The sequence below is a fragment of the Camelina sativa genome, chromosome 2 (assembly GCF_030686135.1).
Source record: "Camelina sativa cultivar CO46 ecotype springtype chromosome 2, ASM3068613v1".
Classification (NCBI taxonomy): domain Eukaryota; kingdom Viridiplantae; phylum Streptophyta; class Magnoliopsida; order Brassicales; family Brassicaceae; genus Camelina; species Camelina sativa.
The window spans coordinates 27,681,248-27,698,110 of NC_141881.1; the positions used below are offsets into that span (position 1 = coordinate 27,681,248).

Here is a 16,863-nt window from a genome sequence, read left to right on the forward strand (position 1 = left end):
CTTTAACCACTAGTAACAAACGATGGATGTACTCTCAGGATCGAGCAAGTCCAGTCAATTTCGAAATTATACTCGATATAATTATTAGATTCACATGCTAAAAAGATCTTTGTATGAGCTTTGTTTTTCAATTTTGGCGATTATATTGAAGGAGAAGAATTTGAAAAAATAAAACTCTAAGCTAGAAGAACACATAATTTATTTTTGAAAACACATGTCAAGGATTTGGATTGTTTCAACCATTGCTTCACCTTACTACAGAGTACAGAGAACTTAATGTCCCCTAACTTAACCTGAGCACTAACATATATACCTACCCAAACTATTAACATGAAAATTCTAGCAAAACCGGTTATTGGGGTCAGTTATGAACTAGACTGAAGTATGAACAACTTGATGAGACTACCGACTGGACTAGCTTGTTAAACGTAACCCAACATGACAAAACCAACCACAAATAGACCAAAACCTAGTCACATTTTTGTTAAGAGCGGTCTTGGATCATTGAAACAAACGCCTCGGACCATGTCTGTTTAACTGAGCTAGAGACGTCTGATCCACTCACTTTCGCAGTAAACATATTTCCGCCTGGACCAGTAAGGACCCATTTAACTTTCTTCGGTGGGTTTGGGTCAATAACTTCCTTCAGAAATCTGGTATCATTCCGGTTCACCGCAAGCTGAAAAATATGTTATATAAGAAACCACCATCACACCATTACAACCGTGTAAACCTCTAAAGGATGTAAAAGCTTAAAACCAAACTTTGTTTATCTGTAAGCTTAGAAAACTTACAGCAAGCTGGTTGGATTGCACCATAGAAACCGAGTCAGCTGCACCGACTGCTAGCAAGTATCTCTCAACTGCTGCCATAGAACGGAACTTATTCCCCGTTTCTGGATCAATATAAGACTGCAAATAACAGTATTAACGGTTCTGAATATCTGGAACACAAAACAAACATTACCAGAGCATCAGATGTATACCCTGTCTATTTGAGTGGAACTTTTTCGTGGTTTCTCCTCAATGATCCATCCATCAGGTAATCTGAAATCTTTGGAACGGCGGCGATACTGTACAAGCATAAGCTGCTGATCTGTATGGTTACCCGATTCTTTTAAGTATCTCTCAACAGAAACAAGAGAACGGAAACGCTTTCTTGTTTTCCGCTCAACATAATACTGCAAAGAACAATACTAACTGTTTAGCCATAGACTCAACCCTAAAACAACCAAAATCATTCTAGATACATTTTACACATTCTGCTGTTCTCTGTTTACTCCCTCCAACATCAACTGAACTAGTTTGTTAGTTATGTGACTGAGTAACATATATGCATAGGGTCTCTAGTCTACACAAGTACCTTATCAATAGAATGAGAGTTTTTCCTCGGAACCTCTTCAACAGACCATCCTTTAGGCAATCGAAAACCTTTGGATGCATATTCAACGTTACGATGTTCCTGCAAAAAGCATAACTCTCACTGATTTCAATTATAATTGATCCAAGAATAACCATATATGCTTGTGCAATTTGAAATATAGATAAAAGGGACCTGTTTGGTTATGGATCGTTCATAAACCCTTGTTCTTTCCTGGAAGACGGATCCTGCTCGAGTCAAGCGTCTATCACTTACTTCTCCAGACAAATGTCTATGAACAGCTTCTAAAGATGAAAACTTTCTACCAGTCCCTGGCTCAATAAAGTACTGCCCACAATACCCAAAACAAGGAAAGATGAGATTTTTCTAGAAGATAACTCTAAGATCTATCCTCTAAAGCAACAGCCTAAAGCTCTGTGACAACAAAATCACTAATTTGATCCAAACATTACACTTTGGTCTCATACATATTAATTGCACAAAAGACATAACAAAGGCTCAAAATCTTCAACTTGTTGCGAATCTAGAGAAACAAAAAAAACTCAAATTTCGTATCACATTTACCGTATCGGTACTGCCGCTTCGGGAAGATCGCGGCCGATTCACGACGGTCCAACCAGGCAAAATCTTGCCGCGAAACGAAATAGTGTTCACGATCTGCAACTGGCTCTCGTCAGGCGAGGGTGAGGATGAGGAGGATCTCGTCTGCATCGCTTCGTTTCCCGGGTTTAACCCAAAAAAAAACCCCGAGTCGAGAGTGAGGTTCTAGTTCTGGTCAAGTCCAAGCCAAGCCACACCCACACACTTTTTATTTCTCTGTCACTGCTTTCACGTAACGACACGCAAAAAGCACACTTGGCAATCCTAATTCATCTCTCTTTACACAAACTCTGTAATTAGAAGATGATTAATGAATTAGCAAAGTTAATCACGTGCATTATCAGATGCATTACTCAAAAGTAAAATAAAAAAAATAATCAAAAGTTTTTGGATTACTACTTTTAAAAGGTTTTTTCGGTAATATTAAATATTGTTGATAGTTTCCTATTAACATAAAAATATTGTTGATAGTTTCCTATTAACATAAAAATATTGTTGATAGTTTCCTATTAACAGTAAATTATTACTATCATCGTATCATCTAAGTCTAACTAAAGTATAATAATGCGTTTAAGTCAATTAATTTTTTTTTATTTTTTTTGGTGAACATTAATTTGGCGAACCAAACTTATAAATTTGATTTGATAGAAGGAAAGTGAAAACAAGATGAAGGCTAGCTTGAAAGTTGGACGACGATGGGACTCCTAACGTAATGATGAGAATCAGTCCACGTCAGCTCTCCAAAGACGTAGCCAGAACCAGAAGGCTTCACTGACTTGGGACGCAGTGTCATCTGAAACATCTTCACCTCTCCAGTTTTGTTGAAACTGAGCTGTTTGGGCTCCACGTTGACGCTTACTCCAAGTGGCTGTCGGAAATGAGCATTGTAAGTAGCAGGCGGTCCAACGTTCTTGAGTTTACGGGTTACGGTGATAGTGTCCGTTAGGTTTGGGATAGTGATCGAAGGGTAGTTGAAGTCGAGAAGATTGGCTCCTTGGCGGCACATGTACTGTTTGTCCTCGGCAAAGAGTTGGACTACGGTGTTGTTGTAGCCAACTGCGCAGAGGAAGTCCAAGTAGTCTCCAGTGGTGAGATCGTAGACAAGACCAGGATGGGAGGCTTTATTTGGTTGGACATGGCCTGAGCCGTAGCTGAAGGGATTTGCTTTCTTGAAGGATTCATCAACCATAGGCTTTCGTCTGTTGTCTCTGGTTCTTGAAGTGGTCATGATAGCAGAGCGGATAGCTGCAGGACTCCATTGAGGGTGAAGTGTCTTCAAGAGACCCACAATGCCGGCGATGTGAGGACAAGACATAGAAGTCCCTGATTCCGTGTTGTAAGGAGTTCTGCGATGGTCAGAGTCTAAGTCCGTAGGGCTTGTGGCTTCCGTGAAGGCGGCTATAATGTTGACACCAGGTGCAGTGATGTCAGGCTTGAGGATCCCTGGTGTGACGGAGTTTGGTCCTCTAGAAGAGAAAGAGGCCATGAAAGGAGCAGGCTTTATGTTCAGCGCACTAGTTGGTGCTTTTATGTAACCTTTGGGATCTTTCGTGGAATTTAGGTACGAAAACACAGCTTCACCATCCTTGTAGTCAATTTGAGAAGCAGGAAGAACATGAGCGTCCGAGATGATTTCGTTTCCACTTGCCTTGTCGTTGCATAGAATCATACCCACAGCCCCCGCAGCGGCCGCTTGCTGTCCCTTCTCCACTCGTGCGTTGCCTCCTCTAAGACACACTACGATCTTCCCTTTCACCTTCTCCGGGTCTAGGCTACCTTTCTTGCATAGCAATCTATGTATTCAACATTTAGTTAATTAGTTCATAGTTACATTAAACATTCCCAAAAAAATTGGATATAGCTTTTACTTACGCATCCGTCGCATTTCCATTGGCTACTTTAGCTTCTGCAGCACTGATAAGGCTGTACATCTTATCTTCGGGCAAAGGCTTTGAGAGGCTTGTTCCCTGCGTTCAAAATTAGTTACTTGTACCACAAGAAAGAAAAGAACAAAAAGTTTTAAAAAGTAAATATCAAACCTTAAAGCTTTGGCCGTTGTTCAGCGCAACAAAGGCTTGAAACTCCCGATCCATGGAGCTAGCTCCAACTGTAATAATCCATGGTGCAACGTTTGAGACAGTTCCAGGCTTAGGACCAGAATTTCCAGCAGAGGCCACAAACGTCACACCATTTTTGACGGCTAGGAAGGATCCAATGGCTATTCCATCGTTCATGTAATCTCCGGCGTCCCCTCCCACTGAAGCCGAGATAACATCCACACCATCGTCGATGGCAGCCTCAATCGCTGCCAAAATATCAGCATCAAAGCACTCCGCGCCATTCACAGGCGGCCAGCACACTTTGTAAGCAGCAATTCTAGCTTTAGGAGAGCCGCCGCTGGCTGTGCCGTTCCCGAGGCCAAACACATTAGCTCCGGGAACAAAGTTACCAGCCGCCGTGGAAAGGGTGTGACTACCGTGACCATCGTGATCGCGAGAGGTTTCAAAGGAGGCGTTGGAGGAGAGGCCTGTGTAGGCTAAGTAACCTTTGTTGAAGTACCTTGCCCCAATGAGCTTCCTGGTTACATGTTATGGATCAATAATATATCAATCTAGCTGCCTGGATATCTCTATAAACAATTAAGTAAAGATGAGAGCTGAACCTGTTACAAGGAACATCCTTATGGCATTTGCCTTTCCACCTAGCTGGAACAGCTCCATACCCTTCATCGCTGAAGCTTTTTGATTCAGGCCACACACCTTCATCAAAAAGTTGAAATATTTAAACACTGAGAAAGGTCCATGACTTGAATATGATCATTCATAACTATGAAACAGAACAAATAGATTCAAAACCTTCTTTTGGGAATTACCTGTGTCCAAGTTAGCGATGATTGTGTTCTCTCCATATCCAGCTTTATTCCATAGTGAAGACTTGTGAACAACACCATTTTTCTCAAGGAGCATGAAATCCCATGAATGAGTGGTATGCAGTTTTCTTCCTTTGTTTAAGAGTACAGAGACTACATCAGGGTGCTCTGCATTATAAAATATTTTAAACTTTTGTTAGGGTGAAACCAAAAGGAACTGAGTAACCACATGTAAAAAAATATTGGGATTGATGATCTCACTGGCGATTTCTGCAGCTTCATTTTCGTCAAGTACTGCGGCGAAGCCATTGATATGTCTCTTGTATGAGTAAAAGATTGCTTCTTGTGCATTTTGATGGCTGCAATAGAGAAGATAGTTATTTATTGGAATGTACTACTAAAAATCTCAGACTAAATAGGCCGGTTAGGCTAGTAAATTCGCAATTCATGCAGTAAACGAGTACAATTATACTTTTAAACATAGACTTGCCTCGCCTAAAACCCTGAGAAAAACCAATGCACGTACCCCAAAAATCCTTATTTTCATGTATCTCTCTCTTTATACGTACGTCAGTTGATTTTGTGCCTCTATATTCGAGTTTGGTTTCAAGACATGGTGACTAAACACAATTTGATTTTTTTTTTTATAACAAAGATACATAAACAAAAATTAAGTGTCACTAACCTAAAACCCTATCAGATGATCCGGTGATCCGAAATACTTACCGGTTAGCTTTTGAACCAAATTTTAAAACATTGATTTAGAATTTTCATAAAGAGAGGTACATAGAGGTGATGAAAATGATACCTTCCCACGAAAGATGCGAGGAAAGTGCGATGTGAGTGAGCAACACCATCAAGATGGACAGTAGAGAGTTGAGTAGGATAGGCGTGAGATCCGAAGTACACTATGTACGACTGTTCAATTAGAAAATGTTAATTAAAGAAGTGCATAACGATCGTGATAGCAAATTAATAGAGTTACATAGAAAGAAAGAGAGGACCTTCTTAAGAGCAAATGCAGGAGAGGCAAGGAGAGTGACGAAGAGAAGAAGAGATAAACTTTGGAAGCTCATTGTGTGAGAGTATTGAGTACTCAAATATCTTCTCATCATTCTTTTATGTACAAATACCCACAAATCTCTCTCCCTAGCTATATTTGGTAAATGGACCGAAATCACGAATAATCTCAACTTACTATTAGAGTTGGTTGAGTGATTTCAGCATAACTCTATTATCTCTTCCATTCCACTGTCATTATCTAACTAAGAAAGCAAAAAAAAGGGTAAGAGGATCTTCGTTTCATATTTATTTCCCTATTTCTTTGGAATCACTTCCCATAAGATTTTTTCTTCACTCTTTGTAAACAAATCAATTTTATTTATACAGTATAACGTACATTGATAAAAAAAAAATTAAAGGAATTTACTGTTTTTCAGTTTATGTTTTAGTACTTTATTAGAAGAAAAAATTCGTAACGAATATAATTTGATTATTCAAGTTCAACATTAGTATAAACAACATAATTAAGATGTAACTTTTTCCTACATTTGTAACCCTTTGAAAGAGAGGTTGGTTGAACCTATTAGGCTATTTACATGTGATTAGCTAGACAGCCAGAGGTGGGTAACCACACCTCAGACCTCACTACAAGCCGATCATGTCAAATTTTCATTACTATTAAATCCCGAGAATCAAATGTATTGGTAGATGACTGGTTTAGTCATTTTAATCAAATTCTTCAGCTTTTGTTGAGTTTCATAATATATTTCTGCATTAATTCTCGCCGTGGAAATCTCATCTAATATAAAAGACGATTCTAGCCAATTCTCCCCAAGGGAAGTGCAATTTGGTTCATCTCAGTCTCAGATGCTATTTTTGTTTTTGTTTTTCAAGTAATAAAATAAGAAAAAAGAACAAAAATTGTTTTGCTTGGTTGTATATACAGTACTCTAGAAGTATGTATGTACAAATAAATATATTTCTTTGGCGTACAAGGCAAAATGGAAACTGATAGAGAGAGTCAAATAAAAAAACAATACAAAACGCAAGTCGATCATATGGCTATCCATTTCATACTTTGGTTGGTAATCCCATAAACCGAACAATCATCATATTATACTTGTCCAATTATGTAAACAATTATTGACTTGAATTATCTAATGAGAGTTTATGAAATCTCTTTACAAATTGAGTAGTTGAGAGAGTGTGAAAACAAGAATCTTAAGGTATATTATAACTACTAGAAGAGAGTTTTATACTATAAACGAAGATCGGTTCCGCGTGGAAAAGGCACTAAAAAGTGCCGCGAGTCACTATCTCTTTGATTATGTTTTATTAATATCGCTTCCTCTACTTGCTTCCCACGTTTCCATCAAGCTTCCGTACATATCTTGTTGTTAAATTTGAATGATCCACGCGATTCTTTTCAAACGCGTAGGTTTCACGTATTTGGTGTTGTCATGCCTTCGCTGGGGTTGTGCTGCTAGATGGCTCATCGCTGACGACAGTTTTTGACAGAACATTCTTAAAAGAACAACTAATTAGTATTTATTTTCTAACAAAACACACCAACAGAGTAGGTAGTTCACTTTCTAGAATACATATCTGACCAACAATTAAAATACTAAAAATAAATTTAAAATAGAAATTCTTGTGGACCAAAAAGAAGAAAATAAACGAACCGACATACCATAACCAAAACCAAAAACCATATGTTTATTTTACTAAAATATGTTTGAAACTCATAAAAGTGAAACCAAGTCCACACTAATTTACCTTGTTCAAAATAGACAGTATTGCATCATATAACTAAGTTGTAGGTATAAATATACCAATAGATATTAAAATTACGAAATTGTAAACATAACTTATATGAAATCATTCACATAACTTGAAGAAGCATTTCAAAATATAATTCTAAAGTTTTAAGTAAACAGAATCAGATGATTCGTATGTATCTAGAAACCGTTGATCATCTTAAAACTATTCCGTATAATAATATATCTAGAAGACGGCTGAGAGAATCACGCGCTGCGCGTTGTGGATTCATCAAACTTGTTGAGTTTATAGTTTTATTTGTTGACGTCAACTCAAAAGAGTTTAGTTTTTTTTTTTTTCTTTCTGATGTGTAAGTGTAATCCCAAAATAAATAAAAATATCTCTATATTATAAATAAAAAAAATAAAGTGTTTTCGAGAAAACACGAGGAAGATTCTCAACCAACCGAAACGACTCTTTCGTTTTTATTTTTTTTTCTAATTTTGTAGTTTAGTCTCCAAAACTACGCGGTGTCGCAAATCGTGACCACATAACACGCATCTTACTTGATTACCCCTTATCTTTCCACGCAATTGCGTTAATACCACACTCTTCGCTGCCACTTCCTTACCCACCAAGTCACAAGGCTATTTTCGTCATCTCTTCACACGTCTTCAGTCCACAAACTCGATATCTATAAATACTTCCCAAACACAAGTTACAACACAACTACAAGAACTCAAAACACACATAACTTACAAAGATATTATTATTTCATCTTATCAAAACATCATCAGAAGAAGAGAAAATGGTTGCGAGATCGGAGGAGATTAAGTCGACGGTTGATGTCACCGCAGCGAATTGTTTGATGCTGTTATCGAGAGTTGGACAAGAACACGTTGACGGTGGTGGAGATCTAAAACGCGTTTTCACATGTAAAACGTGTTTGAAGGAGTTTCATTCGTTTCAAGCCTTGGGAGGTCACCGTGCGAGTCACAAGAAGCCTATTAACAACAGCAACGAGACCTTGTCGTCGTCTGGTTTGGTTAAGAAGGTTAAAACCACATCTCATCCTTGTCCCATATGTGGAGTTGAGTTTCCGATGGGACAAGCTTTGGGAGGGCACATGAGGAGACACAGGAACGAGAGTGGAGCTGCCGGCGCGTTGGTTACACGCGCTTTATTGCCGGAGCCGACGGTTACGACGTTGAAGAAATCTAGCAGTGGGAAAAGAGTGGCTTGCTTGGATCTCAGTTTAGGGATGGTGGAGAATTTGAACCTCAAGCTGGAGCTTGGAAGAACAGTTTATTGATTGATTTTTTTTCCATAATTTTCTGAAAAATATTATTGTTTCTATATCATTCTTTGAATTTTTCTTAATATTTTAGATTATACATACATCTGCAGATTTAGGAAACTTTCATAGGGCTGTAATATATTTTTCCTTCTGTAAAAATATATTGTTTCTTGTTATAGCATTGGAGATTTTGTATATCTTACTTAGCATTTCCCATTTGGTAAGAAATATCTCTTTGAGCTCTCTTTTTTTATTTTGGCCGACGTGAAAATATCCTATTCTATTTTTCTTTTTTGGGATTAATTATCAATTATTATGCTGTTACCCTCCTCAAATAAAAACAACCCGAGATATAGATACGTTATCTACATTTTAAACAAAACCGACTCGGAAAGTATACAAATTATACAACTGACATAGTGAAACCAAAAAAAAACAAAATTTGAAGCATCAGAAGTGTAAGTTTTTAGAGTGTTATTTGTGATCCTACCATTATCAACTTTATCTGTACAAATCAGACAAAAATATTCAATGATCGGTAGAATAACCAACGTGATCTAACACCACCACCATATCTATACGGTCTCTCTCAACCTTTTACTTTTGCTTGTGTCAAAGCAACGTTGATCATCCTATGCAGGGAAGAAGCAAAGCTCCTTGAGTTTCTCGCGGTTTGCCAAACCAAAATGCTCCAGTAAAGAAGAAAGTAGGAGTCCTAAAGCCAAACATGACAATTTTGTCAGTAGTATGCATCTCTTAAGCACAAGTCAGTTTGAGTTGCGTGATGAATGAGACTATCTCCTCTACCATCTAAGTAAAAGCCCACGTTGTCTACTTGTCTTTAGTCTATGATAGGATCAGCTTCAAATTCATCTTTCATACTCAAAACACCCTCACCTAATATATATGAAAGCTTCAACTAGATATATAGTTGATTGCATAAAATAAAATGGATCTTCTTCAATAATCAAAATTCAAAAAAAAAAAAAAAAAATTGATTCAAAGCATCAGTAATAAATACTGATGATATAATTTCAAATTGTTCTGTTTCTAAATAGTATTATTTTTGAAATTTATAAAAAGAAGTTGGTGCCCACAACTCTCTCTATTGTTGGAGATGAACGGTCACGATTAGACATCACTCAACAACGCGTAAGATAAGCTTCGTGGTACCCGTAACATCAGATCATGCGATTTTTGCTTAATTGCTTTTATGCCTTTAACCAAAAAAACCCAAAGCATAGCTGAAGCAAAATTCTGGTGCTTCTCGCGCACCGTATCATCACATCGCTCTCCGTTACTTTCTTCGCCGGCGATCTAGTTTTACCGGCGATCAATAATAGGTAATGATCTTTCAATTTCTCCAATTTTTTTTCCAGCCATTCAAAAACCTCATCACTCCTTAGGGCACTCACTCGTATTCGTTCATAAATTTCTCGACTTTGAGAATTTTCAACACTGTTTACTGAGCGAATAGGTTTCAATTTCTTAAAAGATTGATCTTTGGGTCGCGAAAAAAAAAAAAAAAAAAAAACAAATTTTTATCTTCTGCGAATTCGTTTTAAAGGTTTGATTTTTCGAAATTGAAGTTTCTGGGGAAGCTCACACTTGCTATTTGACGACGTGAGAGAGATTGAAATCGAATCGAAAAGGACGAAGAAAATGGTACGCCTCTGAATTTAGGGTTTATGTTTCCTAAAGTTCATATTTTTATTATGGGTTTTAGGATCTGATTTGGACCAAAATTGTATTGTTTCCAGTCATATGAAAGCAAAGGTTTCTGGGTTTTAAAGAACAATGAGCATACAAGTGAGGAAGATTCAGTGTATGATCATTCCACAAGAGATGATTCAAAACGTCCTCATCCTTGGTTTGTTGATTCTTCTTCTTCTCGCTCAGAGATGTTCCCAAACAAGAAACAAGCTGTTGTGCAAGATCCAGGATTAGTAGGAAAATCAAACTTAGGTCTTCCTTTGTGGGAAAGCTCATCTGTTTTTCAATCAGTCTCTAACCAGTTCATGGATCGTCTTCTAGGAGCTGAAATGCCACCAAGACCTCTTTTGTTTGGTGATAGAGATAGAACTGAAGGTTGTAGTAGCCACCACCAAAGTAAGAGTATAGCTGAGAGTTTTATGGAGAATAGATCTGTTGAGTTGTCTATATCTAATGGTGTGGAGGTTGCTGTTGCTGGGAGTTGTTTTGATGGTGATGGAGTTAGAAAACTTCCGGTTAGGCAAGTTAAGGAAACGATGAGTACACATGTTGCTTTAGATGGTCATCATAGTGAAAGGAAAGTTGAGTCGTCTTCGGTTGAGCCTTGTAGCCGGGAGAACGAGAGTAGCTTTATAAATTTTGCAATGGCGGGTCATCCTTATGGTAATGAGGAGGACTCTCATGGTATCACATTTGGTGAAATTAATGATGATGAACACGGTGTTGGATCTAGCTCCAATGGGGTTGAAAACTATCAGTCTTATGTTCAGGATTCTATTGGAACATCTGATATGGTTTATGGTCAAGAAACTGGGAGTTCACAGACCAGCAGTGGAGTTGTAAGTGAACAACAACAACAACAAGTGGCTAAACCGAGTTTGGAAACTCTTCCAAAGAACAAAGCAGAGGCCAAGACGTCAAAGAAGGAAGCTTCCACAAGCTTTCCTTCAAATGTCAGAAGCTTGATATCAACCGGTATGCTCGATGGTGTTCCTGTCAAGTATGTTTCTCTCTCGCGAGAGGTAAAACCTAAATTTTTCAGCTCAGCTGTTCTTATTTAAGCTAACCTATCTCCTGAAGCCTTTGAGTTTGTAATTGCATCGAAACAATCTTACTATCAGGAGCTTCAAGGAGTCATCAAAGGATCAGGTTATCTCTGCGGATGTCAAACTTGCGATTTCACAAAGGTAACTCAACAACATAAAAGGTTTTTTTCTTTATGATGTTGCTGGAACACTCACCGAATAATATTTTGCTTTGACTCTAATCATTCAAGGTGCTTAACGCGTATGCATTTGAGAGACACGCTGGATGTAAAACAAAGCATCCAAACAATCATATTTACTTTGAAAACGGGAAGACGATTTATCAGATAGTTCAGGAACTGAGGAACGCTCCAGAGAGTATGCTGTTTGATGTCATTCAGACTGTATTTGGTTCTCCTATTAACCAGAAAGCTTTTCGCATCTGGAAAGGTTCAACCCACTTCTTCTTCTTCATGGATATGTATTTGAAACTTACATTTAAGTTTTCTCTAATGTCATGTTTTCGATTTGGTTCAGAATCATTCCAAGCGGCGACTAGGGAACTTCAGCGGATCTATGGCAAAGAAGAGCGTTCCTTTTGAATGTAAAGTATTATTGGGAAGTTGTAAGATTGTACACACATTTTGCTGGATCTTATTTTTAAAAAACTATTCGTTTTTTTTTTTTTTTTTTGCATCATTGTGTAAAAAGCTTTAAGAAAGTTAAATGGAAGAGTCAGAAATTCATGAATCAAGGAAGAACCATGAGGGCTCGAGCAAGTTAATGGGAAAGTATATAGCTTTGAGTTCCAGATTGCAATGACAGATCGACAAAGAAACATTTGATTAATGGTTGGAGCAAAACACATATGAAAGTATAAGTAAATCATATTTGGGAAATCGCACCGAAGTGTTCCTTCCACATACTATACTGTTGTTAGGGACATGGTGAAGCCGCTGGGCTCTATCTTTTTGCTTTGGACCATCTCCCAGTGAAAGAGAGATTCCCAAGTTGAGGTCAAGCTTAACATTAGCTAAATAATGAATTCAGAAATCAAATTAACAAAGTTCGTAGTAGCTTTTCACATATTAAGCAGAGATAACAAAGATGGTAGCAAAAGCTGCAGCTTATACTCAGAGGACAAACATTCCAAGACAGATATAAAAGTCTCATAGCCATTAGAATCTCTAGATATAACCCATAATCAAAAATGGGGTTCTCCTACTAATGGTTCTAACAAAAACATTTTCACATCAACGAAAAATAACCAAAAGCTTTTATCTGATCTCACTCTTTTTCTAGCAATGACTGACAACTACATTTAGACAATAACACAAAGAACACTGCATGTGTAAAAAGCGCAAAATTAGATACAGGGAAAGTTTATTACGTACATGTTTCCATGAAACTGCTCGATTTGAGCACCCCACCCGCCAATCTTTTGCAAAGCAACTCCTTGATATCTTGAATTATTCCTTGAGAAACCAGAGCTCTGTCGCCGAAGTACTTGCACAACTTCCTCTTTAGAAAGATTTGCCATCTGTAAAGTTCGAAAACAAGATCAGAACAAATCACCAGCATTCCTGTCTTCCTTATATATTCTATAAACCGTAACCAAAACCTGCTTGAGAGCCATACGGTAAGCCATACGGTAAAGAAATCATATTTACAGTTTTAGGCATGCATTCAGCATTACTTTGGCCCGAACTTTAGGCCCATTTCTTGTATTAGTGGGCCTTGGCGATACTTTGGTTCTCTTTAACGAATTATTTTTGAATAAGAAGAGTACTATTAATGGTTTGTTTTCCATTTGAAGCAGTAAAGCATGAAACAGAGAGAACACTCTGTTTTTGCAAGTTTTAGCTACAAATGGGAAATGGCCAAAACCTTTAGATCAAATCACATCTGAAAAATCTAAGATCTGGAGAAACTTTATTCACCTTTATATTTCCTACTAAAACAATTAGGGTTTCAGAGAGAGAGAGAGAGTGTCTAAGCACAACAAGAAATTGACGACAATGAACCAAGGTTTTATCACATCCTCTGTTCCTGATTCTTCCATCGTAATGTGTTCTTCTAGACATTGATGTTTCTTACTTTTCTTCTTTTGTAACAGGAACTTCTTCGGATGGTTCTATTTGCAAGTTCTTTAAAGCTTTCCTTCCTGGTGAATCCGGAGATGATCTGGTAATAAAACACACTTCTCTTCACTGCTTTTTGTCTTTTTGTTTTGTTTTCTGGTTGCTTGAAACTTGCAGAAACTTTTCAGGTACTACCCATTTCTTTTAACAGCTGTTTACCAAAATCTTTGCCTAAAACTGTAACTGTGAGAAGTGTTAGTGGAAAGATTTGGAATCTGGTGTTGAGGAAACGTGGTGGTGACGATGAGGCTGAGAGATTTGTTATGGTTAATGGTTGGAAGAAGATTGTTAAGGACGAAGATCTGAAGGACGGAGATATCTTGGCATTTGAATTTGATGGCTCTCGCTGTTTCAATTTTTGTATCTATGAGCATGCGACAGCGTGCAAAAGGATTAAGAGAAGTTCAGAGCAAAACTCTGGGGGTGAAGAAGAAACTCGGGCTAGCAATGATGTTATCGTTCTACATGATGATGATGATTCTGATTATCATGATGCTGCTGTTGAGGATTCTGATGATGATAAATCTGAGGATGAGGATGTTGAGCTTGATGATGATGATGCTGATGCTGAGAATGAGGATGATGGTAACAACCCCCAGTTTATTGTGACACTCAATCCAAAGAGGAAAAGCCAACTGGTAAGCAAAAACTGAATGTGAAAAGAAATTTCAACACTTCCATTTAAACATCTTTGGGTTATAATGTTTTATGTGAATGCATCAATAGTGAATATATCGATATGTTATATGATGTTTCTTTATTGTTGCAGAAAATACCGGCTCATGTCATAAAGGACTATGGTTTAACCTTCCCAGAGCGTATAACAGTCATGGACAAATTGGGAGCATTGGAGAAAGAAATCAAGATTCAGATGAATGGCTGCATCTTTGTCAAGGGATTTGGAAGTGTTTTCAGAAGGAACAAAATGAAGACGACTGATAAGATGATATGCCAGGTTAAGAAGACTGGGACTAATCTGGTTCACACCATCAAGGTCAACATTATCAGGGGATGATCTCTTCACTATGCTTTTATGAGTCTTATGTGTGGTAGCTGTGACTTGGTTTTATTGTGTTAGCAATGCTAAATCGCTATCTATGGATTTGGTTTATAGCGAGTTGGTGTTAGAGATGTTTTAAAAGTTAAAATAAGATACTTTCCTATAAAGAGTTCCTGAATCTCATTAAATCTCTCTATTTTCTCCTGCAACAATGTCTTTAAAGCATATCATGTTGTCTTGCTGTCTGCAACAACTAGGGTCCGAAAAAGTCTTCAACAAATAGCACTTACATTGTTCGGTGGAGTAAATCAAATGACATTAAAGTATAGTGACAAATGGGTTTGGATTTGTATCTTGTTGTTGGCACAACTTCTGGTTACAAACTTACAAATCAAAATAAGAAAAGAGAACCAAACAATAGCAAGATGTTGCAGTTGATCATCATATTGGCCTTCCACAATAAGGGTCCAACTGTCCAAGTTATGTCCAACTTCAGGGCTGTTTAGGAACCTGCAGGTTCATGTAAGTAAGGAGAATGTTATTACTCCTAGTGTTATATGATCTTTAAGGAAAACGGTCGACAGAGAAGCAGAAGACACGAGGAGAATAATGCTACAAATCTCAGTCGTCTTCTATTCACTAAACATTTCTTCTTACGCTTTCAAGTTTATCCATTAAGAATCATGAGGTCGTGCTGAAATATGAGGTAAATACTAGTATACTACCACAAACTACGGGGGTGTTCCATCAACATCAGTGTATTCTTCTTGTTATAATGTAGAATGTAATCAAAATGTACTAATCTTGAGGTGAAAATGTAGCTTGTGGCTGAGCAAAAGTTAATTTGAATGTTATTGTTTCCTAGAAAGTCTTACCTTGAAGTTTGGCAAAGGAAGCTATGGTAGAGCTCGTTGGTGGTTCATGAAATGGTGGTGATGTTGAAGAGATGTGTAATCAGATGGGTGGATGACATAAGACTGAGCAGATAAAAACTGAAGAAGCGCCGAGAACGATGGCAAGTAGCTGTGCATGAGGGCTTCTGAGAATGAGAATCCTGAAGATTGCTACTGTGGCGGTTCCATCACTGGACTGATCTTGCATTTGCCATGTCCTGGCTGTGATGATAACGTGACATAAGACCTTTATCTGGTGTCTTTCCTGGAGACAAAAATCAAACTTTTAGCGCACAAGATTATTCACTAAACTATTCCCGTTTTCCAATTTAATGCTGCAGAATATTATTTATGCTCACACTTCCGACTTATCAAAGTAACAGGATGGAGATCTAGTCAAATTTGAGTCAAGCTCAAGGACTGTTGAACATCTAACTGAATTTACTTATTGCAAATATGTAAATATGTAAGTAAGCATTCGATTGGTTGCAGCAGATATGCATATGTAAGTAAAGTAAAGTGAATCATATTTGGTGCACTAAAGAGTACAGAGAAGACATACGTACCTTGGAGCTCCTTCCACATATAATACCATTATAGGGACATGGCAAAGGTGGAGGAGACTGTATTACTACTTTGGACCATCTCCCAATGAAAGAGGTTCAGAAACCAAAGTTAACAACAACTAGATACTAAGCAGAGTGTTTGACCAGTTTAACAAACAAGAACCAGCTTCCTTAATGTTATTGTTGTATGAACAAGTTAAAGTGTAACAAGCAAGAAGAACAAAACCCAAACATGCTACTATGCTAGGAGGAATCGTGTGTAATTTATGTGAAGATTAAAGGCAAATTAATGTGAAGATTAAACCCAAACATGCTACTATGCTCAGCTATCAATTTTACAGAAACCAAACAGAGGTATCTAATAGATCCTTCTCCAATTGAGAGACCTCGCTGTCACGCAGCGTCCGAGATATAAAGATGGCGAAATCGAATCTCTTCAGTGAGAGATTTTTCTACTTACAGTGAGAACACGTCGGAGAATGTTAGATTGATTTGACTGTTGATTAACGTTTTGAAATTTCCCGGCGAGAAGACGACGACGATCTGGCCGGACTAAACAATTGAAGTTACTATTATACCCCATCGCGACTCGTCGCTGTGAAACTATTCTTCAGGACAA

The 16,863-nt window shown here is 37.8% G+C and overlaps 5 protein-coding genes and 1 long non-coding RNA gene across 7 annotated transcripts; 3 read left to right on the forward strand and 3 right to left on the reverse strand.

Moving 5' to 3' along the window:
* Positions 1-182: 182 nt before the first annotated feature.
* Positions 183-2,426, reverse strand: LOC104737128 (methyl-CpG-binding domain-containing protein 7-like). The gene is made up of 6 exons (XM_010457237.3): positions 1,945-2,426; positions 1,555-1,707; positions 1,363-1,461; positions 986-1,180; positions 795-911; positions 183-679 (listed from the first exon to the last, which is right to left on the reverse strand). The coding sequence occupies exons 1-6, from the start codon at positions 2,089-2,091 to the stop codon at positions 485-487; spliced, it is 906 nt and encodes a 301-aa protein (XP_010455539.1). The 5' UTR covers positions 2,092-2,426; the 3' UTR covers positions 183-484.
* Positions 2,427-2,549: 123 nt separating this feature from the next.
* LOC104737137 (subtilisin-like protease SBT5.4) lies at positions 2,550-6,397 on the reverse strand. Its single transcript, XM_010457245.2, has 8 exons — positions 5,854-6,397; positions 5,658-5,767; positions 5,111-5,208; positions 4,853-5,017; positions 4,643-4,739; positions 4,020-4,557; positions 3,853-3,947; positions 2,550-3,773 (listed from the first exon to the last, which is right to left on the reverse strand). The coding sequence occupies exons 1-8, from the start codon at positions 5,962-5,964 to the stop codon at positions 2,654-2,656; spliced, it is 2,334 nt and encodes a 777-aa protein (XP_010455547.2). The 5' UTR covers positions 5,965-6,397; the 3' UTR covers positions 2,550-2,653.
* A 1,928-nt stretch (positions 6,398-8,325) lies between these two features.
* Positions 8,326-9,103, forward strand: LOC104737144 (zinc finger protein ZAT12). The gene has a single exon (XM_010457257.3). The coding sequence runs from the start codon at positions 8,418-8,420 to the stop codon at positions 8,919-8,921; it is 504 nt and encodes a 167-aa protein (XP_010455559.1). The 5' UTR covers positions 8,326-8,417; the 3' UTR covers positions 8,922-9,103.
* A 736-nt stretch (positions 9,104-9,839) lies between these two features.
* LOC104737153 (uncharacterized) lies at positions 9,840-12,394 on the forward strand. Its single transcript, XM_087472288.1, has 6 exons — positions 9,840-10,249; positions 10,496-10,571; positions 10,667-11,641; positions 11,741-11,806; positions 11,896-12,094; positions 12,182-12,394. Exons 2-6 carry the CDS (start codon positions 10,569-10,571, stop codon positions 12,244-12,246), a joined length of 1,308 nt encoding a protein of 435 aa, XP_087328414.1. The 5' UTR covers positions 9,840-10,249; positions 10,496-10,568; the 3' UTR covers positions 12,247-12,394.
* Positions 12,395-13,431: 1,037 nt separating this feature from the next.
* Positions 13,432-14,952, forward strand: LOC104737163 (B3 domain-containing protein At5g60140-like). Its single transcript, XM_010457278.3, has 4 exons — positions 13,432-13,672; positions 13,761-13,831; positions 13,914-14,423; positions 14,555-14,952. Exons 1-4 carry the CDS (start codon positions 13,663-13,665, stop codon positions 14,798-14,800), a joined length of 837 nt encoding a protein of 278 aa, XP_010455580.1. The 5' UTR covers positions 13,432-13,662; the 3' UTR covers positions 14,801-14,952.
* A 90-nt stretch (positions 14,953-15,042) lies between these two features.
* On the reverse strand, positions 15,043-16,849 carry LOC104737183 (uncharacterized). 2 transcript variants are annotated; one of them, XR_015571319.1, is made up of 4 exons: positions 16,705-16,826; positions 16,245-16,312; positions 15,661-15,943; positions 15,043-15,295 (listed from the first exon to the last, which is right to left on the reverse strand). It is a non-coding gene; the product is annotated as an uncharacterized LOC104737183 (long non-coding RNA). The 2 variants fall into 2 exon arrangements; XR_015571318.1 differs by lacking the exon at positions 16,245-16,312 and having other exon boundaries at positions 16,705-16,849.
* Between the last annotated feature and the right edge of the window lie 14 nt (positions 16,850-16,863).